General features: G+C 48.9%; 2 protein-coding genes across 4 annotated transcripts in view; one reads left to right on the top strand and one right to left on the bottom strand.

The window, feature by feature from the left end:
• The first annotated feature begins 919 nt into the window (after window positions 1–919).
• The window catches only part of Brf1 (BRF1 RNA polymerase III transcription initiation factor subunit), a 52,054-nt gene continuing 27,098 nt past the window's right edge, over window positions 920–25,875 (top strand). For all 3 annotated transcript variants that reach the window (XM_052739145.1, XM_052739146.1, XM_052739144.1), the window contains exons 1-5: window positions 920–1,421; window positions 8,078–8,158; window positions 10,775–10,948; window positions 18,365–18,396; window positions 22,136–22,208. In XM_052739145.1, the coding sequence (XP_052595105.1) occupies window positions 1,238–1,421; window positions 8,078–8,158; window positions 10,775–10,948; window positions 18,365–18,396; window positions 22,136–22,208 (544 nt within the window). In that variant the 5' untranslated portion in view covers window positions 920–1,237. The remainder of the gene's footprint in view (window positions 1,422–8,077; window positions 8,159–10,774; window positions 10,949–18,364; window positions 18,397–22,135; window positions 22,209–25,875) is intronic.
• Window positions 23,255–25,713, bottom strand: Btbd6 (BTB domain containing 6). The gene is made up of 4 exons (XM_052739147.1): window positions 25,280–25,713; window positions 25,111–25,201; window positions 24,888–25,006; window positions 23,255–24,724 (listed from the first exon to the last, which is right to left on the bottom strand). The coding sequence occupies exons 1-4, from the start codon at window positions 25,654–25,656 to the stop codon at window positions 23,692–23,694; spliced, it is 1,620 nt and encodes a 539-aa protein (XP_052595107.1). The 5' UTR covers window positions 25,657–25,713; the 3' UTR covers window positions 23,255–23,691.

Here is a 25,875-nt window from a genome sequence, read left to right as displayed (position 1 = left end):
GGTAAGTTCCAAGACAGCTTGGGCTATTACACAGAGAAACCCTGTCTCGAAAAACAAAAAAAAAAACAAACAAAAAATCCTGTTGATGTTTCAATCGGGATCACACTGGTTTTGCAAGCTGGTGAGGAGTTTGCAAGTTTACAGTGCTTCCTCTTAATCCAGGAAAGGGCGCTTTTAAATTTCATCTGAGCTGCTTGTGACGTCCAGCAGCCTAACTTTGGAGTTTCTTACCTGTGGCAGAAGATTTTGGCAAGTTTAGCACAAGATTTGCTAAACTTCCCAAAGACTGCCTAGTGAGTCGCACCTGCAGATTCAGAGGGGTGCATAGGCTCCGCTTCGCCAGAGCTCACCACCCTACCCAAACCAGTCGTTGTCAGGAAATAGGGAGTGCTAAGGAGAACTTAGCGCTGAGGGGACCAAGCGTTCACCTTAGCCGGGAACACGCCCTAGTCCCTATCACAACTTGGCCCCTCCCCAAGTTCTAGGTCTTGCCTTAGGGCGTGCTTACTCCCCAAGCTCCTCCCTCGACATCCGTCCTGGTCTCTCCCACAGCCCACTGTCCCAATCAATGCAGGCCCCACCACGACCCTGGGCCGGGCCTTGGACACTCTCAAGCACCGCCCACAAGCCCTTCCCACTACTTTGTTTCCAGATTCCCTCTCTCAGTCTGTCCGCTCTCCTTAGGCTCCTCCCACGGCCCTCTTCTTGGCCTAGGCCCCGCCTTCAGGCTCCTCCCATACCTCTTGGGATTCTTCCCAGGCTCCGCCCACAGCCCTAGTCCGGGCCCCGTCACGCTAAGCCCCGCCCCAGGCTCCTCCCACAGCCCCGTCTCTTCTCAGGCTCCTCCCACGGCCCTTGTCGGGTCCTGGGCGGCGCTCACCGCCTCGGTCCCGCCCTCCTCGGCGGCCTGCAAGTCCGTCCCCTCTGCTGGCTTGTGGCCCGCGAGGCCTACGGATTTGGAACTTCCCTTCTGGCGGGCCGGAAGGTTGGCGGTTCGGTCCCAGGGTCCCGACGCGTCCTGAGTTCCTTTCTTGGTCCCGCGGCGCGGCCGTTGGAGGCAGCGCGGCCCAGAAGCGCGTGGCGAATCTGCCACGACGAATCGGCGGGCGTGGCGCCGGCGGCCTCGCGAGAGCGGGGCTCAGACAGAGGCGGCGCGACGGGGCTTGCAGGCTAAGGGCCGCGGGCGGAGAACGGGCGGCTCAGCGGCGGGGGGCCGGTAGGGCCCCGCGGCTCCACCATGACGGGCCGCGTATGCCGCGGCTGCGGCGGCACGGACATCGAGTTGGACGCGGCGCGCGGCGATGCAGTGTGCACGGGCTGCGGCTCGGTGCTCGAGGACAACATCATCGTGTCCGAGGTGCAGTTCGTGGAGAACAGCGGCGGCGGCTCGTCGGCGGTCGGCCAGTTCGTGTCGCTGGACGGTGGGTCCTGCCGCGCGGGGAAACGGGGGCGGGTAGGGCTGAGTGTGCGAAATGAGTGGGAAGGAGGCGGGGAAATTGAAGCAGCAGATCGCCCTGCCAAAGGCCATGGGCAGTCAGGCAGGGAAACTGAGGCAGGGCCCGGCTAGGAACTTGCAGCCGACTCCCCGCCGTGTCCCGTACACCGACTTGAGCTCCTCGATCTTCCCGGTCCAAGCGTCGCGGTCTGGTCCAACCGAGGCCATCGGGCTGGGTCCCGGAATCTGACAGGCAAGGTTTTCAGGCTCGTATCTGATGCACGTTCGGTTTTCCCGGTTGGCCACTCTGACAGGTGTGCATTGCCCTTAGGGCTAAGATATGCCCAGCCTCAATACTCTGCCTAGTCCTTGTTTTTTATTAGGGTTGTTTCCTAACCGTTGAGTACTGAGAGTCTTTGGTGAATTTTACTTCCAAGACTTTCTTTGTATATATGATACACGGAGCAGAAGTTACTCATTTTGAACAAAGGTTTTACATTTTGAAACACTCAAATTGGTCGTTTTCTGTCTTGATTGTTCTCTTGTCATGAATCTAAAATGTCTTTGAGTCACTACATTTGTCTTCTAAAAGTTATTGTTTACATTTTAATGTAGTTTTATTTTTTTATTTTTTATTTTTTTAGATTTATTTATTATGTATACAGTTCTGCCTGAACATATCCCTGCAGGCCAGAAGAGGGCGCCAGATCTCATTACAGATGGTTGTGAGCCACCATGTGGTTGCTGGGAATTGAACTCAGGACCTTTGGAAGAACAAGCAGTGCTCTTAACCTCTGAGCCATCTCTCCAGCCCCGTAGTTTTATTTTTAATTTCTGGATTTAACCCAGGGCCTCTGGCATACAAAGCCGTTATACCACATTTTGAGTTATGCCTTGTGGAAAATGATGATGTGCAAGCTGAGATTCCTTTCTTGCATGTGGAGGTCGTTTTCCACACAGTTGCTAAAAGGCTTCCATTTTTTTGCTTGGAGTTACCATTGTACCTTCAGCAGAGATCACTGTATGCATCCGTGTGGGTCTGCTTCTGGGTTCTGTTTTGCATCCATCCTTACATTTTGTTTACATTTTAATGTCTTGAGATCAGATATTGTGAGCCTTTTTAGAATTGTAGATTAGTAGTCACCTTCCCTTCTGTTGTAGAGTAATTGTATATCTGCATATTTATATGTATTTGTGTGTATGGTTCTGGGGCTGGAACCCAGTCTTACTCATGCTAAGCTAGTGCTCTGCCCCTGAGCTGTATTTCTTTTCTTTTCTTTTTTTTTTTTTTTTTAGCCATAACTGAGGACGGAACCCAGGGCCTTGCGCTTGCTAGGCAAGCGCTCTACCTGTGAGCTAAATCCACAACCCGAGCTGTATTTCTAGCCCCCTTTTTACATTTTATTTTGAGTCAGGGTTTTGCCAAGTTGTCCAGGCTTGCTTTGAACTTAGTCAGTAGCCCAGGCAGGCGTTGAACTTGCACTCCTCCTGCTTCATCCTCCTAAGTAGTTGGAATTATGAGCCTGGACTACAAGACCTAACTTCTTTTGGTTGTTTTTTGAGACAGAGTGTCCCTATGTAGACTGGCTGGCCTCAAACTTTCAGCAATCTCCTTGCCTCGGCCTCCCAAGCTCTGGGATTACAAGCATGTTCTGCCAGGCTCTGTGTCGCTGATTCTGTGTAGGGTGTGTGTGTGGGGGGGGTGTGCACGTGTGTGTGTGTGTGTGTGTGTGTGTGTGTGTGTGTGTGTGTGTGTGTGTAGGCATACATGCATGTGTGGTTGCATGAGTGAGGAGGCCCAAAGTTGGCATCAGGTACCTTACTTGATATTTCTACACTTTATTTATTAAGTCAAGGTCTTTTGCTGAACTGGCTACTCTAGCTGGCCAGTTTTGACCAAGGGATTCCCTCTCTCAGCCTCCCAAGTGCTGGGGTTATAGGTGGCTACCACACCTGACCAGCTTTTATGTGAGTTCTGGGGATCTCAACTTTAGTCACGCTTGCATAGCAAGCATTTAATCCACTGAACCATCTCCCCAGCCCCTGTGGCAGATTCTTTTTTTTTTCCCTTCCCCCAATGGCAAATTCTTGAATCTGCTGTGCATTCCAGAAGTGAGCTCACTTGGGGTATTATCCTTTGGACATGCTGGTGGATTTTAATCTCTGTTTACTTGGGATATTGGTCTGTGTTTAACACCTGTCAACCTTAGGTATCAAAGTAATACACTCCTGAAACAAGTGAGCAATGTCCCACTTACTTTGTGGAAGGGACTATGTACAAACAATACAATCTGCTCTTTTTTTCTTTCCTAGTTTCACTATGTAACTTAGACTGGCCTCAAACTCATGATATTCTTGCCTCTAAGCCTTCTACATAGCCAAGATTACAGGTGTGTGCCTCCCACTTCTTGGTCCTGTCTTAATTAAATATTAGGTATACTTCTCCAATGTAGCCAGTTGGACTTAGGGGTTTCTTTTCAGCTTCTGTCATAGTAGTGGTTGTAGTTACGTTTCAGATAGTTTCTGACTTGTTTGGGAATTCAGGTTTGAGGAATGGATCCATCTGGTTGTGGAATTCGTCGTGTGTGTGTGTGTGTGTGTGTGTGCGTGCATGCTAAGCAAGTGGTCTGCCACTGAGCTTTATCCCCAGCCCATGTCCTAGATGTCTGAAAGATAGATGTCCCTTTTCCTTAGGATGTTAGTGTCTGTATTTCCCTTTGTCTTTCTTGCTGGTTTACCAGTTTTGTAGATTATCTACAAAAAAACATTGACTCAAGGTTGACCTTTCCCTCCTACTTTTCCTTCCCTGTGGTATGTTACACATGTCACACTAGTTCTTATCCTTTGTAGGTGCCTTCCCAAGGGTGTCTTCAGGACTGCTGTGACAGCGGTTCTACCACACATTGTCTGCAGCCTCCTGAATAGTTGCCAGAATGTTGATGCCTGTTGTAGTGATAACAAGAGTAATAACAGGTCATTCTGGGAGCAGGTGTCTAGGGGTTTCCATTGGCAGACACTCTCCTAGGTCCACCCATGGCTTGGTGACAAAGTGCCCTCATAACATCAGGGAAAATAGTGTAGAGCCGGGGTGCAGTGAGGTCTTACCATTCATCCTGGAAATCATGTTCCAAAGCCTTAAGTGAAAGGCAGATGGGCCCTTAGGTGGCATCAAGATATTTCTCCAGGGAGAAGCACTCCAGCAACCAGCTGTGGGTGCCCTGGGGAATGCACTGTGGGGTCATGAATTTTTAGCCTTGGTAGAAGGTGTTATACAAGAAGGGGAGGTGTCAGCTACTTTGAGCAGCCATCTTTCATGTGGCTACCTGCCTACACCCCCCCCCCCCAAATCAGCACGACCACACAGGCAGGAAACAGATGACTTGTCCCATTTCCTGCCCTCATAGGTCCCTGGTGCTTCTTGCTAATCTTGGCCTTCCTCCATCTTCACTGTAGAGTTGTTTCTCATTGGTGGCTGTCTTATAGGTTCTAAAACTGCTCTCTTTCCTAGGTGTCCTTCTTACAGCAACCTAAGCTGGACACTTAACAGTCTCCTCTAGAATATATGCTTAATACACTCAAGTGAGTGATGAGGGTCCTGCAGCAGGAGGTTTCTGGCTAGGGAAACTTAGCATCCTATTCCTGTAATTAGGTTTTAGAGGCCTTTTTAAGAAGCCTGTGCCAAGGGAAGTACTGGGCATCAGGACTGCAGGTTCAGATGCCAAATGCAAGGCAGTGGGTAGCTGGAGAAGTTGGAATTTGAGCCATACCATGAGAGTCTGGGCTTACCTTTATGAGCAAGGATGGCAGGGGCTAAGCAGGGTTTCCAGTAATGCATACTTCCCAGCATGTGCCACGTCCTCTGAGGCCTCCCTTTGTCAGTGAATGGTGACCCTTGTGCTTTTTCATCCTTCCCAAGACTTGGGACTACTCTCAAAATGCTTGTTGCAGAGAGAGCTCCTGCACCAAGCAACCTGTGGCTCCTGCCTCCTCAGGGTTTATCCTCCCCTGTCCTGGGAGCAGCAAACCTTGTTAGTAGGCTGGAAGTACTCCCTGAGGTTCCAATAATCAGAATTGGTTTTGGTGTTTGGGGTAGAACCCAGGGCCTCATGTGCTAGGCACGTACTCCCCAGCCCACTAATCAGAACTTAACATTTATATTACATTTATTTATTTATTTATTTATTTATTTATTTATTTATTTATTTATTTATTTTGGTTTTTCGAGACAAGGTTTCTCTGTGTAGCTTTGTGCCTTTCCTGGGACTCACTTGGTAGCCCAGGCTGGCCTCGAACTCACAGAGATCCGCCTGCCTCTGCCTCCCGAGTGCTGGTATTAAAGGCGTGTGCCACCACCGCTCGGCTGTATTACATTTATTTATATGCGTATGCACATGCCACTCTGCGTGTGTGTAGAATTCAGAGGCTAACTTATGGAAATTATGGGTAAAGCTACTGCTGCCTAGATGAATGATCTGAGTTCAATCACCAGAACTCACATAGTGGAGAAAACCATCTCCTGCAAGTTGTCCATAAATGTGCCACCATGTAGCTTCTTAGTGATCAAACTCAGGTGGTCGGGAGTGATAGCAAGCTCTTTTAGCTGCTGAGCCATCTCACCTGCCAAAGAACCTTTTCTTGGTTTTGTTTTGTTTTGTTTTTCAAGACAGGGTTTCTCTGTGTAGCTGTCCTGTAACTCTCTCTGTAGACCAGGCTGTCTTCAAACTCATAGATCTGCCTGCCTCTGCCTCCTGAGTGCTGGGGTTAAAGGAGTGGGCCACCACCCTGGCTTTTTTTTTTTAAGGTGGGGGTCTTGCTATGTAGTGCAGGCTGGCCTCAAAGTTTCTAGTCTTCTATATCAAATCAACACAGTTGTAAAGACTTTCTATTCTGGAGACTCTGTGAGAAAAATGAAGGACAGTGCTATGGAGAGGCCTTTCTGGGCCCTGAGGTCTCATGGCCCTCTTCCTAGGTCTAGTCCAACATGTGAGGGTGGCATTGTCTGTTCCAAAGCTCATCCAGTCTGTTTATACCCATGTTGTCTTGGGTTCAACCCTGTCTGCTCTTTGCTAAGTCAGAGGCGATCTTCCCCATGTGGCTTGTGATTGTATATTCCTTCTCTGTTGTCCACGAGGGGGCAGACTCTGCCAAGCCCATCTCTGTTATACTTCCAGCCTATATTTTTTGTTACAGAAACTTGTAGAAAGTACCAAATGTTTGCTGAGCATAGTAGTGCACATCTATAGTCCGAGCACTTGGGAAGCTGATTTTTAAATCAGCCTTTGCTATGTAGTGAAACCTTGTCTGGGAGGAAGGAAAGAAAAGCAAAATACCCAGTGTTTTTAGAAGTAAAGCACATCTGAAATTTGAAGATCTAGGCGAATTTGTAGTTGGCAGTTCCATGTAGAGGTTATATTTGGCCTTTCTTCTTTCACACTTGAGGGAGCCTGAGTTAGCTAGCACCTTAGCTTGCTGAGTAAGTGCTTTTCACATCATGTTTCCTCTAGCTGCGCACACATGGAGGGGTGGCAGGAACAAGAGTCAGAAGGTAGCTCCTAGGGCCACTGCAGGTAGAACAGCCCCAGCAGAAGTGTGGGGATCCCAGTGCGGGAGGTAGACTGTGAGTGTGGAAGTGGCAGTGATTGGTGTGGAGCTGGAGTGGAGGAGTGCAAAGATTGCAGTAGCATTCATCTGAAGTGGAAGTCTTCCCTTTGGGGTGGGGGCCTGTAGCCTCCTCGCATTGGCCTGCAGCTCTGATCCATGTGCCTTAGCATTCTGATTACAGACGTGACCATTGTGCTCAGCCTGGCTAAAGCCACCATTCTTTTTAAATGTAACTTAAGGGTTTTTAAATCTTTTTTTTTTTTTTTTTTTTTTGGTTTTTCGAGACAGGGTTTCTCTGTGTAGCTTTGCGCCTTTCCTGGAACTCGCTTTGGAGACCAGGCTGGCCTCGAACTCACAGAGATCCGCCTGGCTCTGCCTCCCGAGTGCTGGGATTAAAGGCGTGCGCCACCACCGCCCGGCTTAAATCTTATTTTTATTATTCTAAATTATGTATGCATCTTTGTGTGGGTATATGCATATTAGTGCAGGTGCCCACAGTGGCCAGAGGTGTTGGCTTTCCCTGGAGCTGGAGTCACAGGTGGTTGAGAAAGGCCTTACTTGGAACCTATCTTAATTCTGTTTAAGAACAGTACTTGTTCTTAACTGCTGAGCCATCTCTCCAGATCCCATGATTGTCTTGTATTAAAAGCACATATCCACTTTAATGAGAGCAATAGACTATGTTTTCTTGTTCTTTTTTAAAATTACATTTATTTATGGGGTGTGTTATGGTGTATGTGTGGAGAAGACAACTTGTAGAATCAGTTCTTCCCTTCTTCTATGTGGGTCTGAGTCATCAGGCATGGAGACAAGAGTTCTTAGCTACTCAGTTATTTCGTCAGTCCCTATTTTTTTCCTTTTTAAAGGTTTAGGATGCCTCTGGTCAAGGCCACATCTGTTTGCTAGGCAGAGCAAAGTCTTCTGCTTAGCCTGCTGCTCTTCCTGTTAGAATGCTGGGTCCTCCTTTGTTCACAGTCAGTGAAAGGGGCTTCGGGGCTTCTCTACCAGGCTCTGGCTAACCTCTGTTTTTTATATTTCCAGGTGCTGGCAAAACCCCAACCCTAGGAGGTGGCTTCCATGTGAACTTGGGAAAGGAGTCAAGAGCACAGACCCTACAGAATGGTATTGCCCACTTCAGTGTTGCTGGCCATGGGGTGGGACAGGAGAGGGAGATGGGACAAGATCCTGGGGTGAGGTAAGAGCAGAATGGTCCTCAGATGTTGCTTCTGCTCTGGAGTGCTCTACCCCATGCCTTACCCTGTGGCCTGCTACTTTTTGCCACCCTCGAAGCCCTGGGCCCGTAGCTCTCTGGGAGGAATAATTCCTAAGTGTTCTCCTTCTTCTAGGTGTTCTGCAGATCTTGCTAGGCCCCCTCAGTGAAGGGCCCCCAGATGGTGCCAGTCTATAGCTGTTTGTTCCTGGTCTCCTGGAGATAGACATAGAACCAGCAAGTTTATAGCCATTTGACCTGGCAGAAGTAACATCTCATTGTTTTATAAATCAGTTCACAACAAAGAAGAGAAATATCTGTTCTTTTGCTTTGCTTGTTTTTAGTTAGGTTGTTTGCCTTTATTGAATTGAAAAAGATCTTTATATATTTTAGCTATAATGTTTTTTTGTTTGTTTGTTTGTTTGTTTTTTAAGACAGGGTCTCTATGTAGTCTTAGCTGTCCTGGACCTTTCTATGTAGACCAGGCTGGCCTTGAACTCACAGAGATCTGCTTATCTCTGCCTCCCAAGTTCTGGGATTAAGGGCATGCACCAATATACTTGGTTTTAGCTACAAGCCTTTAAAAAATACACACACACACACACACACACACATACACACTTACTTTGTATTTATTTATGTATGTGTGCATCTTGGCAGCAAGTAGCTTTACCCACTGAGCCATTGTGCCACCTTCCTAGGAGTCTTTTACCAGATATATGTTACAGAAAAATGTCTCCTGTTCCATGGGCTGTCTTTTCACAACTTTTCTTTTTCTCTTTACTTGATGGTATAAAGTAAAAGAAGATTTATTTTAAAATGTATATGGTTGTTTTATCTGCATGTATGTATGTGCACCATGCATGTGTCTGGTGCTCTGGAAGGTCAGAAGAGGGTTGGAGTTAAAGATGGTTGTGAGCCAAGATGTAAGCACTAGGAGCTGACCCAAGTCTTCTGCAAGAGCAGTGAACACTTTTAACGGCCGAGCCATCTCTCCAGCTCCTTGTTTTTTTTCTTTTCTTTTCTTTTTTTTTTTTTTTTTTTGGTTTTTCGAGACAGGGTTTCTCTGTGTAGCTTTGCACCTTTCCTGGATCTCGCTCTGTAGCCCAGGCTGGCCTTGAACTCACAGAGATCCGCTTGCCTCTGCCTCCCGAGTGCTGGGATTAAAGGTGTGTGCCACCACCACCCGGCTGTTTTTTTCATTCTGATGTTGTTCAGTTTATCTTATGCCTTATCTGATCACTCACTGACTCTGGGGGGGGACAGCTCAGCGGGTCAAGTGCTTGCTGTGCAGACATGAGACCCTGAGTTAGGCCCTGGTGAGCATATAAAAAGCTGAGCATGCTGGGCGGTGGTGGCGCACGCCTTTAATCCCAGCACTCGGGAGGCAGAGGCAGGCGGATCTCTGTGAGTTCGAGGCCAGCCTGGTCTACAGCGCGAGATCCAGGAAAGGTACAAAGCTACACAGAGAAACCCTGTCTCGAAAAACCAAAAAAAAAAAAAAAAAAAAAAAAAAAAAAAAGCTGAGCATGCTGGTGTGAACCTGTCATCCCGGCACTGAAGAAATAGAGACAGGTAGAATCTAGGGCCTCAGTGGACAGCCAGTCTAGTCAAAATGGGAAGCTCCAGGTTTAGTGACAGACTCTATCTCAAAAAGATAAGGAGCTGAGTGATAGAGGACTCACCCAGTGTCTACCTCTGGCCTCCAAGGTGTGATCATGGGTGTGCATGTGCATGTACACAGCCCCAAACAGATGCTTATATCTCCTGTTGTCTGGGGTTGACCATCTGGGTTGCCTGTTGTGTTTTGGGGTTGTTTCTTGTAAGAGACTGGGTCCAGCTTCCATTTTATGTGTGCATATGCAGTGTTTCTGTGGAAAAGACTATATTTTCCTAGTTGGCACCCTCCCTCATTGAGAATCATTTCTAGGTCCTCTGTTCCATTCTGCTGGGCTGTATGTGTTATGCTCTTGTTTGATTACTAGCTTTGTGGTGAATTTGAAATTGGGAGGTATATATACTTCTTAGAATTCTTTCTTTGGAGTGCTGTGTTGATTATTCTGAGTCTCTTGAATTGATCTATGTTGCTTCTTTCCTTCCTACCTTCTTCTCTTTTTTGAGACAGAGTCTGTTGTTCTGTAAGTCTATAAGTTATATACTTAGAAGTTTATAAGTCTATAAAGACTCAGTAGTCAAATATTGGGGTGAAAACCTTATAGATCAAAGAAGCAGTGGAGGAGTGACCAGCTGACCTTTCATCCATACTTCCTAGACCAAAAGGGATGAAGAAAAGCCAGTGAATCACCAAGTCCTTCCCTGTTCCTTCCTGTGCCTCACTCTCTGTGTTCTGGTTCTTCATGCCTGGCCCAGGCTGGTCTTGAAATTGTGATCCTCTTGCCTTAATCTCCCAAGTAGGTAAAATTACATGTCTACACTTACAGGCTTTGCTCAAATCTTAAAGGTGCTCTTGTGATGCTTAATTTTAAATTGAAAGTTGTGACTGAGGGTCATTCTGTATTCTATTCTAGGGCGGCGCCACATCCACCACTTGGGAAGCCAGCTGCAGCTGAACCAGCACTGCCTGGACACAGCCTTCAACTTCTTCAAGATGGCTGTAAGCAAGCATCTGACCCGAGGACGGAAAATGGCCCACGTGATTGCTGCCTGCCTCTACTTGGTTTGCCGAACTGAAGGCACACCTCGTATCCTTTGTTGTGGAAGCCCCATCTTGGTTCTTGGGTGATTACTTAAATGTTGACTTAGGAGTCACAGGTGTTTGGTGTTGGTGTTACCAACAGTTTCCTTATTGGATGTATGGTCCTAACTGATGCAGGGCTCCCTCTCTAAGCTGCCGTCTTAATTAGGATTTCTATTGCTGTGAAGAGACACCATGACTACAATAACTCCTATAAAAGAAAACATTTAATTGGGGCTGGCTTACATGTTCAGAGGTTTAGTCTATTACCATCATGGCAGGGAGCATGGTGGCACACAGGCAGATGTGGTGCTCGAAAGGTAGCTGGGAGTTCTGTATCTGGACTGGTAGGCAGCAGGAAGAGAGAGTGACACTGGGCCTGGCCTGAGCTTCTGAAACCTCAAAGCCCACCCCCAGTGACATACTTCCTCCAGCAAGGCCACACCTTCAGTAATGCTACTCCATCAATCTATGGGGGCCATCTTCATTCAAACCACCTCAGCTGCCAAGGTGGGTATAGTCAGGCTAGTCTGTTAAGTCCCTGCCCTTTCAGATGTCGGAGGAGGACAGCTCGTGACCTCTGGCTTTCCCCTCCCTTTGCAGCTTTGTTTCTTGAGGTTTCAGGTCTGGTCTTCCTGTGCACTTCCCAGACACCCAGCACTAATCTCTGTAGGCAGCACATATGTCAGGAATTCCATCTTCTGTCCTGCAGAATCTTCCATCAGTACCTCCCAGCTTCTTCGGGTACCGTCTTCTGTACATTCCTGTCGTCTATGCACTGCTTATAGTTCCTTCTCTCCATCATTTCAGGGACCTTGGTGTGCTGCTGTCTCATTAAGCACAAGGCATCTTCTCTCCAGTAGATCCCTCCCTTTGGCCACCTCCCGCCTTGAACTTGTTAGGTCATTTGTTTTCTACCTGTTTCTATTTTGCTTACTCTGCCTGCCCCACCAGGCTTTTAAATATCTCTGCTTCCTTTCCATCCATCTACTCACCCTTTTGGTATGAGATAGCTCCTAGATTTTATCTTTTGACCCAGTCCTTTTATTTTTGATGGGGGCGGGGCAGATGTGCTGCAGTGCACATGTGGGGTGTAGAGGACCATTTGTAAGAGTTAGTTCTCCTTCTACCATGTAAGTCCAAGGATCATAGTCAGGTTCTCAGGTTTGGTGGCAAGCACCTTTACCCACTGAGTTATCTCCCTGGCCTCTTCACTTCAGTTTTTGAGATAGGATCTTTCACTGAAGCTACTTTCCTATCCTCTGCACTTTGCTCTGCAGAGCAGCAGATGACCTCGGGAATAGAAGAGCAGTGGTACCTGGCTTTCCTAGTTCAGCTGGCACAGCTGTCCTTGGCAGGAGGGAGAACCTCTATCAGACTGAGCAGATGATTAAACTCTTTGGGCTGCTGTCCCCTGAGCCATCAGGATGCTAGGCTGCACAGATGTACTTAGAAGCCCAGAACTTGAAGTGGGAGGGTAACTTCCCTGTCAAGTGGCTGCGTCGAGTCATCTTTAAGACCATCTCCAAAGGTCTGAACACAGTAGGCTCCTGTGGTCTCCACCTAAGTCCTGCACCCCTCTCCAGTAGTTGGGAGAGGCGAGACAAGTATGAGAAGTGGATCTGAGTGGGAACTGACTCACTGTGTGCCGTACCACTCCTGGTAAGGCACAGACCATAGGATGGAGCCGGCAGAAGCAGGACTTGGCATCTCTGTATCTGCTGGGAGGAGGCTCAGTCATCAAGGCAGAGACTCTGAGGAGACATGTTGGCAGCGCCACGCTATACACATTAGGATAATGTTGATATGTTGCTATGTCAGTTGTCGGAGAGAAGCCACACACAGAGAAACTTGCAAGCACAGGTGGTTGCTGGAGTGCTGAGAGGCCAGTCCTTCCATGGAGGTGGACTAAGGAAGCCCATCAGCGGGTCCCGAGTCATTAGACACCATCCAGAGCATCGGTTCTGTTGGGCTTTGAAGCCAGTAGTGTCCGTAGATAGTGTCCTGAGGACTGGGTTCTCGTGGAACCTGTTCTTGGTTGCTGAGGCTGCCTGAGGCCTGGGGTAACTCAAGCCATTCCAGGCTCTGTTCAGTCCATATATTTGGCCTAGGCAGCTATGAAGAATGCCCTCAGCCCCACTAGCTCCTGTTTCAGGAAGACAGATATGAAAGCTCTGATCTGTGAGCTACTTCTCTTCCATGGTCCTAGTGCAGGGCCCAGGACAGTATGCACTGCAGCTTCTGTCAAGTCTGTGTCACTCTAGTAAGGGGTCTGCACTGTGCTGCACCAAGAACTCCAGGCCCTCACTGTAGTTTTTAATCTGCCTCTGCCCCAGAGTTTGGTAACCTTGCTTCTTAGTCTTTACCTTTTCAGGGAAATGGGGAAGGGAAAACTTGCACGTCATCATGTTGCCAGAGAGCAAGCCTCAGGAGTCTGTAGACAGCAGGTATCAGTTCTGTGTAGACAAGTGTCAGTGCTGTCCAGAAAGCGGGTGTCAGCATGGACAGTATGCACCTGTGTATATAGAGAACAAGCTGCAGCCTTCTGTAGACAGCAGGTATTAGTGTGTAGACCGCAGGTTTCAGGGTTGTGTAGAGAACAGAATGCAAATGTCATTCAGACAGTGGGCATCAGTACTGCGTAGATGGCAGACATCAGTGTTGTTAGTGGGCAGTAGGTGCAGAGCCCTGTGGGGGTGACTCATCCTGGTTGCAGACAGGGAGTTCAGGATGGCTTGCTGCATTCTCGGTGCCTTGCCTGACGGAGCATCCTGAGAGTTCCTGCTCTAGAGGTACTGTGGCTGGGCTGAGAAGAAACTTATTGGATAGTACTGTCCAGGGCACAGTCAGTTAGAGCAAGAGGGTCCAGGAGATGTGAGAAGTGGTCTGTGGTGAGTGCGAGGCCAGTTTTTCTTCATGTCTTGGGGTCCTGTAATGGCGGTGTTAGTTGGGTGATTTCCCCTGGCCCATTCATCTGCTGACTGTTACGGACACAGATCTTTTTCAGATTGCATGTAGAATGGCCATTTCTCTTGTTTCTGTCTTTGGATAGCTATAGAAACATTTCATATGTGAGGCTGTATAAACAAATTCCATAGCTGGGCCTGGAGATACAGACTTGTAATGCCAACTTCATGAGAGGCTGAGGCAAGAGACTCTCAAGTTCAAGGTCAGCCTGGACTTTAGCATGTTCAAGTTCAAGAATAGTCTGGGTGTCTTAATTAGTTTGCTGAGACCAAACACCATGACCAAAAAGCAAGCTGGGGAGGAAAGGGTTTATCTGGCTTACACTTCAGCATTGCTGTTCATCTCTGAAGGAAGTCAGGACAGGAACTCAAACAGGGCAGGATTCTGGAGGCAGAGACCATGGAGGGGTGCTGCTTACTGTCTTGTTTCCCATGGCTTGCTTAGCCCACCTTCTTACAGAACCCAGGACCAACAGCCTAAGGATGGCACTACCCAGCATGGGCTAGGCCCTCCCCTATTGATCACTAATTGAGAAAGTGCCTTACAGCTGGAGCTCAAGGAGGCATTTCCTCAGCTGAGGCTCCTTCCTCCGATGACTCTAACTTGTTACAAGTTGACACACAAAACCAGACAGTACACAGGGTAACTTGAACCCTGCCGGTAGCTCAAACGTGAAAAGATAGGGGATAGGCTAGGGATTTAGCTTAGTGGTAGAAAGCTGAATGTGCCAGGTCCTAGGTTCAAGCCTCCATGCTGAAAGGAAGAAAAAATAAATTCCATGTTTGCTCTAGTTCTGCTTCATTTAAATCTCTAAACTTTAACCCTTTGGTGAAGCTCAGTTTAAATCATATCTTGTTGCAAATGTTCTTCCACCAAGCTCAGCCAGTCAGATGTTGTGGTTGGCCATTAGCCTGCTCTGTTTACAGAGAAACTGATCCTGACCTCTGGTATTGACTGCATTGGGGCCAGGTTGGTGTAGTTGGCATTTTCAGACTTTGTCAAAGCTATTGATGGCCTGAGGGAGTCTCACACGCCTTTTCCAGCCCTCCAGAAAGTCCAGCCTCTAGCGGCTTTTCATTTCCCACTCTTTGCTGTGTTTATGTTTCTCCTTAACAACTGGAGCTAGAGGCTTGCTGAACACAAGTACCACCTGTCAGAATATGGTAGGGCTCAGATGGAGTCACAAAGTGGTCTTACCCCTTGGAATTTGGGGTTCTTGCATGCTCAGGGCTTTGGTTAGATCTTGACTTTTCTCTTGACTTACAAAACTCCAGCACCCATGTTAGAAGCAGAGGTTTATCAAAGGAGGATACAGTACGTCTAGTCATTATTTGGAGGACCTGCATATATACTTTCTACTAGCGGGTGATTTTTCATATCAAGGAAAACAGTCACTTTGGTCGAAAGTTGAATTCTAGTCTCCTTTAAAATTATATAAAATTTCCATCATAGCTTTATTGTGAATGGTTTTCAAACACCACAGAGTTGAAGTAATTGTACTATCCTATGAACAGCCACCTTCTCCTTCCATCAGCTTTCTGTCCCTTAGCGTCTTATTTTTGACACAGTTCAAAGCAAGCAGTAGGGCTCTGCCCACTCCACTGCCCCAGTCTTGCAGAAAACCAAGATTAGATCTGGAGGTAAAATTGACATAAAACAAAATGCATAGGTCTTCCTTTACTACTTGGTAAGTTCTGAGAAATTTATATACCTTTTTGTTTGCCAACACCCCTTCAGTTAGACCCTGCTGCTCCTCCAGCCCCCCAAGGCTGCCATCATACTTCTGTCCTTCAACTGTAGACTTGCTAGCTTATTCTGGGATGTACTTTAAATATAGGTACACAGCCTAAGTTCTTTGCTCCAAGCTTTTCGTCACTTGGAAACCTTTGCGTTTGTTAGGTTGCTTCCCTGCTGTAGTCACTGTATGTGTAAGACAGTGTTTAGCCTTCTGTTGATGGATCCCTGGGTTGGTCCCAGTATGAGGCCATTTTGAAGGAAATTGCTGTGAGCATGCTTATGCACATCTTTTGTTCATCTCAGGAAATGCATCAGACTGGAATAGCTGGGTTAGAGGTAGGCCTGTCCTTTGTCTTATAAGAAACCTGCAGACTGTCTCCAGTGCCTGTGCCATGTCAGTCTGGCTAGTGTGGGGCTCAAGCTGTCTGTACCCTTGCTAGCATTTGGTGGTAGGAGTGCCCTGGATGGGTTTCTATGACCCCTCATGCAGTAGGGTTCTTTTCATGTGTGCGTGAGCTGTTTATCTCTCTCACAAGCTTTGCCCATGTTTTGGTATCTATTTTATTATTCTTTTTTTTTTTTTTTTTTTTTTTTGGTTTTTCGAGACAGGGTTTCTCTGTGTAGCTTTGCGCCTTTCCTGGAACTCACTTGGTAGCCCAGGCTGGCCTGGAACTCACAGAGATCCGCCTGGCTCTGCCTCCCGAGTGCTGGGATTAAAGGCGTGCGCCACCACCACCGCCCGGCCTATTTTATTATTCTTATGAAATTATGTATATTTAAAAGAATCTATTATCTGTATCTCTGTGTGTATACACAGGCACGTATGTGTTACATGGACATTGTGGAGTTCAGAGGACGACTTTAAGAAGTCACTTCTTTCACTTCTTAGGGGTTCCTAAGGTCACACTCAAGTTTTCAGCACACGTCTACCAGCTAAGCCATCTAAGCCCCTCCTTCCCCCTACCTTCTTGGGATGGCCTGTCTCTCCCAGGCTGGCCCTGAACTAGAGTTTAAGTGATCTTGCTTCAGACTCCTAGGTGTTGGAACTATAGGTGACAGTCACCTTCCTTTGCTTTTTAATTTTTGTTTTTGTTTGTCTGAGACAGGGTCTCTATGTAGCCTTGGCTGTACTGGTTCTATGTAGACCAAGCTGGTCTTGAACTCACAGAGGTCCACCTGCCTCTACCTCCCACGTGCTAGGATTAAAGGCGTGCACTACCATGAGTGGCCTGTTTATTAATTTTTATTTTATTAAAATAAATTTTTTTTATTTTCATTATGTGTGTGTGTATTCTGCCTGTATATATGTCTGTGCACCATATGCATGCAGTGCATGGAGGCCAAAAGAGGGTGTTGGATTCCCTGGAACCGGAGTTATATAGGTAGTTGGTAGCTGCCATGTGGGTATTGGGAATTGAACCCAGGTCCTCTGGAAGAACAGCAGGTGCTCTTAACTACTGAGACAGCAATCCATCAATCCATCCCCAGCTTATTTTTAAATAGATTTTTTAGGGTAAGTTTTAGACTTCGCACAAAAATTCTGTAGAAAGTACTGAGTCCCTCATTTTGTTTCTCAGTTGCCATTCTCCAGATCAGTGTGGTATGAGGAGTATTATTTTTGAGACAAGGACTTGCTGTTTAGCCTAGAGTACCCTCTAACTCACATCCTCCTGACCCAGCCTTTATCACTCCACCTATTCCTTTATGGCGTGGTCTCTCCTTGAGCCTGGGGCTTCATTTTCTTAGCTACCCTGGAAACCAGCAAGCACCAGGAATCTTCCTGTCTCTGCTCCCGTTGGATCTGGTTTACAGATGTGTGGGATGCCTGGTGTGTTATGTTGGTGCTGGAATCACAACTGTGCAGCAAGGGCTCTTCTCTTCTCTTTTCTCTTTTCTTTCTAGTTTTGTTTTTCAAGACAGTCTCGCTATGTAGCTCTGACTGTCCTGGAACTCGCTCTATAGACCAGGCTGGCCTTGAACTCACAGAGATGTGCTTGCCTCTGCCTCACGAGTGCTGGAATTAAAGGTGTACACCACCACCACTCAGCCGCAGCGAGTGCTCTTAGCCACTGAGCCATCTCTGCAGCCTGTCTACTATTAATGTGCAGCACTGTGGATGGATGCAGTGCCTTGTCCATGTTAAGCAAAGTTCACCACTGGGCTACACCTGTAGCCAGTAGCTTAACTTCACGACAAGTGACCTGTTTTTATTTTGTCTGTGTGCCATCTGAGTGTGGACTCATCTGAGATCTATTCTTGGTGCTGTTTACTGTCATACTTAGGCAAGGATAGGTCACATCAGAGCCCCACTGGCAGTGTTCGGTAGGTACTCACTGCCTTACTGTAACGTCTGTGTCTGTCCCCTCGGAGTTGCCCTGCTGACTCTCAGAATGGTGACTTGGAGGTCCCTAGTTCATGCCTAAGAAATAGAGCTGAAGTGTGGTGGTCCATCCCATGCTTTGTCTGGACAGTAAACACCTGAAGCCCCCATTTCTGGTTTCACCGACCCTTGCCCCCACTCCTTCTTGTAGCTCTCTATCCTTAAAATCGACTCCCAGAGGAACCCTCAGCGCCTGGAGACACAGGGACTGGTTAGGTTCCACCAGGGCCTTTTCCTCTCTGGTCAGATGAGGAGCTTGGATCTGACAGATGACGTCTAGCTCCCTGGGTGTGCAGCCCTGGTAGCCTCCATGCAAACACTCCTTAACTCTGGCTGCAGACATGCTCCTTGACCTCAGCGACCTGCTCCAGGTAGATCACCTTCCTTAAGTCTTTCTGCCCTGAGGGCATTATAGGGCCACAGCCTGTGCTTCCATAAACCTGAAGACCAATCTGTGCTGCTTGCTGTAGTGCGCAGCCTTTGTGTTCAGAGTGGTGAAGCTTGTGTGGCCAGAGCTTGGGGCCTCAGTAGGAGAGGGCATCTCACAGCCACAGTATTAGGGCCTAGTGGCTCAGCCTTAGAATCACTTGAGAGACCTTTGTGAAATTTAGTCTAAGGCAAAGAAGATTCTTTTTTTTTTTAAAAAAGATTTAATTTATTTATTATGTATACAGTGTTCTGTCTGCATGTATGCCTCCAGACCAGAAGAGGGTGCCAGATCTCGTTACAGATGGTTGTGAGCCACCATGTGGTTGTGGGAATTGAACTTAGGTCCTCTGGAAGAGCAGACAGATGCTCTTGACCGCTGAGCTATCTCTCCAGCCCCATGAAGGTTCTTTTTTTAAGGGAATATTGGACCCCATTGCATGCATTTCAGACTCTGGGAAACCCTCATACGTAGAGTCTGTTTAGGACCATTGGTTTTCCAGATTCAGATAAAGTGGTTTTGTTGTGTTGCTTGTTTCTGTCGTTTTTAAGATCAGGTCTCATGTAGCCCGAGTGAGCCTGGGACTCAGATCTGCCTGCCTCTGCATCTGCAGTGCTGGGATTAAAGGCGTGTGCCACAATGTCCGGTGCACTGTTCACCTCTAAGTAACTGAACATCTTGAGAAGATGCACCTAGCTACCTTCAAAGGCAGCGAAGGAGAGAGGGACACGGAGACTGCACTGTTGCCCCACTGACATACTGTGTGTGGCGGCTGGATGGAGACTAACTGAAGTCCCCAGACCACTCCCTGAGAGCCACAGTGACATTATGGACCAGGAAGTAGAATGAATGCCCACAAGTCCATCCTGAATGGAAACCCTGATCAGGAAACCTCCAGGGGTCCTGAGAACCCATCGCCCAGGCTACTGCTCCTGGTTACTCATGACTCAGTGTCCCCAAAGACTAACAGTTAGATTCCAGTCAGATGGTGCCTTGTATTTTTGTCCTCCCAGCTGTCTTTATAAATGACATCTCTCAGAAGCTATTGCTGAAATATTTTTTGGTCAGGCTAAAAATAACCTGTTGGAATTGCGATAATCCATTGACTCCACCTTTGAATGTATTGTACTCAGTTCAGAGCATGGCCACATGACTGTTTCCATCTGATTCCAGCCTCCTAGAAAAGATGGGGGCCAGGGCAGTGCCAGAAGTAGCTTGGACACTTCTTAGAGGAAAACAGGTGCACCAGTCATCTTTGGCTTCACAGCTTTGGAAATGGGAAAACAGCCCAGCCTGTCAGGATAGAAGGTGGCATGCCACCAGGAAAGGCTGAAGTCTGGCCAGCTGTGTAGTCTGAGTGACTACAGACTACTCTTCTTGGTGGAACTATGCTGGCAAATGGAGTGTGAGGGGGCATGCAGGGGAGGACCATACAAGGCTGTCCCTGCCCCAGAGCATCACAGTATGTTCTTTGGTTTCTTTTAAGATCTCCCTGGGGCCAGGCCTTGCCTGACCTTCAGACAAGACACTTTTGCTCTTACCTGGGTGGGGCTCATGCCCATGTCAGTGAAGGCCTCTGGTGGAACTGGCTGCTTTGAAGAAAGGAGTCAAAGAGTAGAATTGGCAGAGACCCTGAATTTAAAGCCTCACTCTTTCCTTAGTCACATGAATGCCAAAGGCAGATAGACAGCCATCAGCCACAAGCGTAGGAGAATGAATTGTCAATGTAGTGATGTCTAACAGTACCTACCAGTATTCGTATGCCTAGAAGCCAGGCACAGTGGTACACACTTGTAGTCTCAGGTGCTTAAAAAACTGTCTCTAGAAAGTATTCTTTAAGATAATTTTTTTTCTTTTAGATTTATTTGTATGAGCATTTGCCTACATGTATGTGTATGAACCACCTGTGTCCCTGGTACCCATAGAGGCCAAAAGAGGGTGTTGGATCCTCTGGAACTGAAGTTAGAAATGGTTGTGAGCCACCATGTCGGTGCTGGGAACCAAACCCCAGGCCTCTGCATGAGAAGCCGGAGCTCTGTACCATGGAGCCATCTCTCCATCCCCTGGAAAGTGTTAAAACTTTGGACTTACACTTGAAGTCTATTCATTCTCATCGTCAGACATATCCATCTGGAACCCAAGGTTAAGATAGTGAAGGAGTTTGAGGTGGGTAGATGGAGGTCAAGGCCAGCTTTGGCCCATACCACTGGAGTGGAGCCCTGGATGTCTGTGGGAACCTGAAAGGATGCTTCAGGAACAGAGTACTCCTATAGGAGCACACTTACTTGCATACTTGAACACAGACTACATACCATGTGACTTGTGCATATGCTTACAACACATGCTCCCATGTTTCCATACATGAATACTCACAGGTCAGATAGTCATGCACACCATAGTTTTGTAGATGACCCTTGAAACTGCAGACAGGTAGAATTACTTCAGAACGTGCACTTTGACCCACCAGTCCTCGTGAAGGCCTCAGGAAGATACTTGTATCTAGCCAGGGTGGAAGGTAACCAGCCCACTGCTGATAGGCCATGGCAGCTTCTCAGTTGGGTTGACGTACCAAGTTGACAAGTCACAAACTCTCTCCTTCTAGTCCTTCATGTAATGAAGACCCCATTGTGTATCATCCCTTAGACTTTGTCTCCTGACATATGTCAACATCCAGGGGGTATCACCTTCATGCCAAGAAAGGGGGCTTAGAGGTCCCACAGGCTAGGCTTGATTAGGTGAGGGAGTTCTTTGAGGAGGCCAGAGGCAGAAGGCTAGAACAGTCATATCTGTAAGGCCCAGGAGTCCAAGAAGCAGCCTGGCATGAGTGCAGTGGGGTTTTCAGGTAGCTGAGGATGGGAGGAGCCTCTAGGGTTGGGGCAGGCCTGAGTATCCCAGGCTAATCCATACAGTGCTGCACTGATACTGAACTGCACGTTAGGGGTTCTGTACACTGGCTAAACCTTTGCTTTCCCGACAACTGATAGTACTCCTACCACTCCAACCCCTGGCACAGCCTTTCTAGGCTGGACTTATTCCTATTGCTTACCTCCTCTGGCAAAGAAGAGCTATGGCAGGTGGCCAGCAGGCTGCATGGCAGATAAGGACTTGAGGTGAGGGTAGTGGAGGAAACAATTGGGATTCCAGCAAGTAAACAGAGATCTATGGGACTGTGAGGTAGAGGAAGTGTAGCCATTGTGTTGTGTACCAGTCTTGTGTTGATTCAGAATTAGACATAACTCTGTACTGTGTTACCATACTCTAGTGTACCCTCACAGAACTTTTCTAAGCAACCACTGACAAGATTGGGGAAGTCTAGGCAGCCAAATAGGAAGAAGGTTGACCCTCCTGGTGTGGAGACCAGCGGAAGGTCATGGAGTGGATTCTCCACAGTCCAGCAGGGGGCTCTGGCAATGGGTTCTTTGAAGATTGTACAGTGGAACAGGCACGTTAAGAAAACAGCCCTGAGCAGGGTGTGGTGGTGCACGCCTTTACCCAGCACTCCAGAGGAGAGGCTGAGTTCGAGGCCAGCCTGGTCCACAGAGCAAGTTCCAAGACAGCCAGGGCTACACAGAGAAACCCTGTCTGAAAAACAAAACAAAACAACAAAAATTATTAAAAAAGAAAAAGCAGCAAATGTTTCCTTGAATAGCAGTTCATTCCTAGTTGTGTTCTTTTTGTCACAGGTGAATGTGTACGTGCTGGGGAAGACGTTCCTGCTCTTGGCAAGGGAGCTCTGCATCAACGCACCGGCTATAGGTAGGCTGGCTCAGATAATACCACCTCTGGAAACTAACATGCTAAGGTGCTCAGAGCACAGGGATGTCAGGTCAAAGTACAGAGCCCTAAAGGTAAGAAATGTTTCCTAAAATTTGTGGGAAATACAGCCAGTAGGGTTTTATTTTTGGTGCAGACTTAGGCGGCTTCCCACCACTGCCTGTCAAATGTGGCTCAGGACCAAAGGGAAGAGCATAATGCTTCATGCTGGGACCCTAGCAGATACCTTGAGAAAGGCAGGGGCCTCCTAATACTTGAGGGAAGAAGTTCCAGAAACAGGTGCCCTCTAGCCATGGCCCTTCCCATATGCAGGGATGGGGTTTTCATGGTTTCTGAAGTATCAACTCAGAGGGCTAAAGCAGAGGGTCTGGGAGGATAGAGTGGAATCCCAACAGGGCTAGGCTTCTGGTGTTAGGCACACTGGGCTAGGACACATACTCTCTCCCCAGAGACCACTGCCTTTGTGCTAGTGGGCCTTTGAAGGTCAGGTGCTTTTCCAGGACAAAACAACTGCAGGAGAGGATAGAGGCCTGGGCCTATGGATCCTTGTTTACCCACACAACACCCCACAGCAGGCAGCACAGCACACAGACAGTCCACTCCTTACATCTGACCCCTGCAGTAGAACCCTGAGGTGCTTTAACAAACACAACCACACCGGGCAGCGGGCAGCGGCGCACACCTTTAATCCCAGCACTCAGGAGGCAGAGCCAGGAGGATCTCTGTGTGTTCGAGGCCAGACTAGTCTACAGCATGAGATCCAGGCACCAAAATTACACAGAGAAACCCTGTCTCAAAAAAAAAAAAAAACCAAAAACAAACAAATCACCCAGACATGTGGCCTTCTGCAGAATGCTAGCTACAGCCCTTAAGAGGAAGACAGCCCAGATGCCACACAGGCATAGATGAGATAGGGTTTGGTTTTAACTGCTTTGCACTGCAGACTTCATACAGACAAGATGTTCTCGGTAGAATGAGAAAGAGAATGCCCCGTTAATAATTCCTACAGTCACTTATCTACAAGTGGCTCTTGTTCTGTTGAAACCTTTATTATGAAAATTCACTTAAATAGGATGGAACTATTTTAAGTGACTTTTCAGCAACTTGTGGCTTGAATAGAAGGCCTCAAGGTAGGCTGGAGCCACTTAGAATCCAAAAGAATGGGAGGAAAACCCAAGGGTCCTGAAGCTTGGGTGCCCACTGGGCAGGGACCTGGGACTACCTTGGACCCAAGTCTGTCCTCCATCTGTGGAATACCATGTCAGGGTCAGGGGACATCTGCAATTCAGTTCCTAGGCTGTGGCTGTAAAGAGAAGTCATCTGTTTCAGACTCAGGCTGATAGAGTAAGCCAAGCCTTTAATGGTACCAGTAAGGCAGTAGGCAGTGTCCTGCACCTCCACTGCACTTACTAGGTAGACTCCATGGAGAAGAGCCTGGTGGCAAGTCCACCCCAACCACTACACCTCAGGCATAGAAGATGAGCTCTGGAATCTGTCCACCCTGGACTCCAGTCCCATTGGTACTGTCCGAGGAGCACTGGAACTGGAAGGCTACCTTTCCACACTGCACTTCTGTCATCCCTTCCTGCCCAAAGTAGCTGAGCTCACTGCCATCCAGGACAGCACTGGCCGTGTAGAAGGTATCCTGCTCCACCTGGACTGGGTGCTCAAACCAGACGGGGAATGTGTTGCTGGATCCATCTGAAACAAACTTGGTGAGATTCTGAGCTAGGACCATCCCTAGCCGCTTGAGTTCAATCTTCACACTGTACTCGGCCTTCCCAGAACTGGACCCATATAAGCCCAGTCCAGCAATGAACACCCTTCTGTCCACTGCAAACTGGATGCTGTCACAGCGCCCACGGTACCTCCACTGGTTACTTCGGTAGGCAGAAGACTGGAAGCGGTGGCACCTCTGTGGAGCCAGGCCTTTCCTCTTGGTCAGGGGGAAGTCAAGGAGGGGCTTGTTGGCAGCTGTGTACCAGAGGAAGATATTGTGGGTCTCCTCTAAGGTCAGGATGTCTGACTGGGCAGCCCCGTTGGCAAACTCCTCTAGGGTCATAGTTGGAATTCGGACTAGATAGAGGGCGCTTCCCAAAACATGCCTCTTGTTGTGAGGGGTGACAGGGAGGCCCTGTCTCTTGCACTCTGCCTCAGCCCAGTTCAGGACCGCCTCGAAGACCACAGCCTCTTTGGTGTTGAGGTCCTCCCTCGTCACAATGATCTCCAGGGTCTGCCGGTCAATTTCACAGAAGCCTTCTGACCTCAGAGCCATCTCAGCCTGTGCATCAATGACTTCCCAGCAGCGCTGGGTCAGTTCAGGTTCCTCAAACAGTCGGCTCTGGGATAGCAGGACACAGGCATTTTTGGCTTCCAGGCTTGTCTCCAGAAAGTTGACGCAGGCCTTGGCTAACGCAGGCACAATGTACTTCTTAGCAGCATATAGAGTGGCGAGCACTGTGTCCGCCTCCAGATCAATCTCATCGCTGTACATGTACCTGGGTAATAAGACAGGAGGGACTCTTCTGGGAAACTGCAAGGGCTGGCCTCAAAGAGGAGCTCATGGGCTCCCATGCACAACCTCTCGGATTATAGGAAACATGTAGGGGACCACTGGAAGGTAAGCACCCCATCTTTCCAGCCCCAGAATAGAGCACTTACTTTAACAAGACCAGGAAGGCGGCAGGCTCGACGTCAGGAATGTGGATTTCTGACTTGACTTCTGCAAGGTCCCCATAGAACATGGCATAGAAGACGGAGCTGCCGACAGCCAAGACGTACTGTGAATGAAAGAAAGTCACCTGAGCTACAGGGCTGTAAAGACGGTCCAGGAAGACTGCGTTTAGCTAGGCCCGCCAGGGGACAGGGCTGTGCCCCTACCCACCTTGTGGGCGGGCACGCGCCTGGCTGCCCCCAGGGCTCCCACGATGAAGTGGACGTCAGCCATCAGCTCGTTGTTGAACATGAGCGCATTCCTGCAAGGGGGAGAGGCACACGGGCTGGAACGGCGCGCGCGCCCAGGCTCCAGAGCCCGGGGGCGGGCGTCGGCTCACCTCTCGCGCAGCGTCGGGTGGAAGGACTGCCAGTTGGGGCTCTCGAGATTGTTGTTGTCTGGCGCGGGCGGCGCGGGCAAGGGCGGCAGCGGGGCGGGCGCCAGGCAGGGCGGGCAGCAAAGGCCGACCTTCCTGCCCACGGCCGCGCCCGCCGCGTTGCTGTTGGCGATGTCGGTGGCAGTCGCTGCGGAGGCGCGGGCGGGCGGGTACAGTTCTGCGGCCATCGTGGCTCCGTCCGGGGCCGCCTCCACACTGGTCGGCGCGGCGCAGCGCGCCTTCGCGCCGCGCCGGGGCCTGGGCAGCGGCTCTGCGAGCACCAGCAGGGAGGTTAGGCACTGCGCCACCCGCCCATGCAGGCAGGCCAGCGGCAGCAGCATGGGGCCACGCCGGCCCTGCCTGCCGCCCGCACCCCCGCACCCCCGCACCCCCGGAGCCCGCGGCCCGGCCGCAGGGGGCGCCGTCCCACCCGTACCCACTGAGGCGCCGGCGTCTCTCGTCACTGCGTCACGACGCGGCTCCTCCTCGCGCGTAGGCCCCGCCCCCGGGGGGGAGTGCCGAGGCCCCGCCCGGTGACCAGGTTTGTCCCTGTTATAAGT

The sequence above is a fragment of the Peromyscus californicus genome, unplaced genomic scaffold (genome assembly GCF_007827085.1).
Source record: "Peromyscus californicus insignis strain IS unplaced genomic scaffold, ASM782708v3 Scaffold_15__1_contigs__length_86483966, whole genome shotgun sequence".
Taxonomy (NCBI): Eukaryota; Metazoa; Chordata; class Mammalia; order Rodentia; family Cricetidae; genus Peromyscus; species Peromyscus californicus.
Note: the sequence above shows the minus strand (reverse complement) of the source record. Positions and strands in the feature narration are given on the sequence as shown.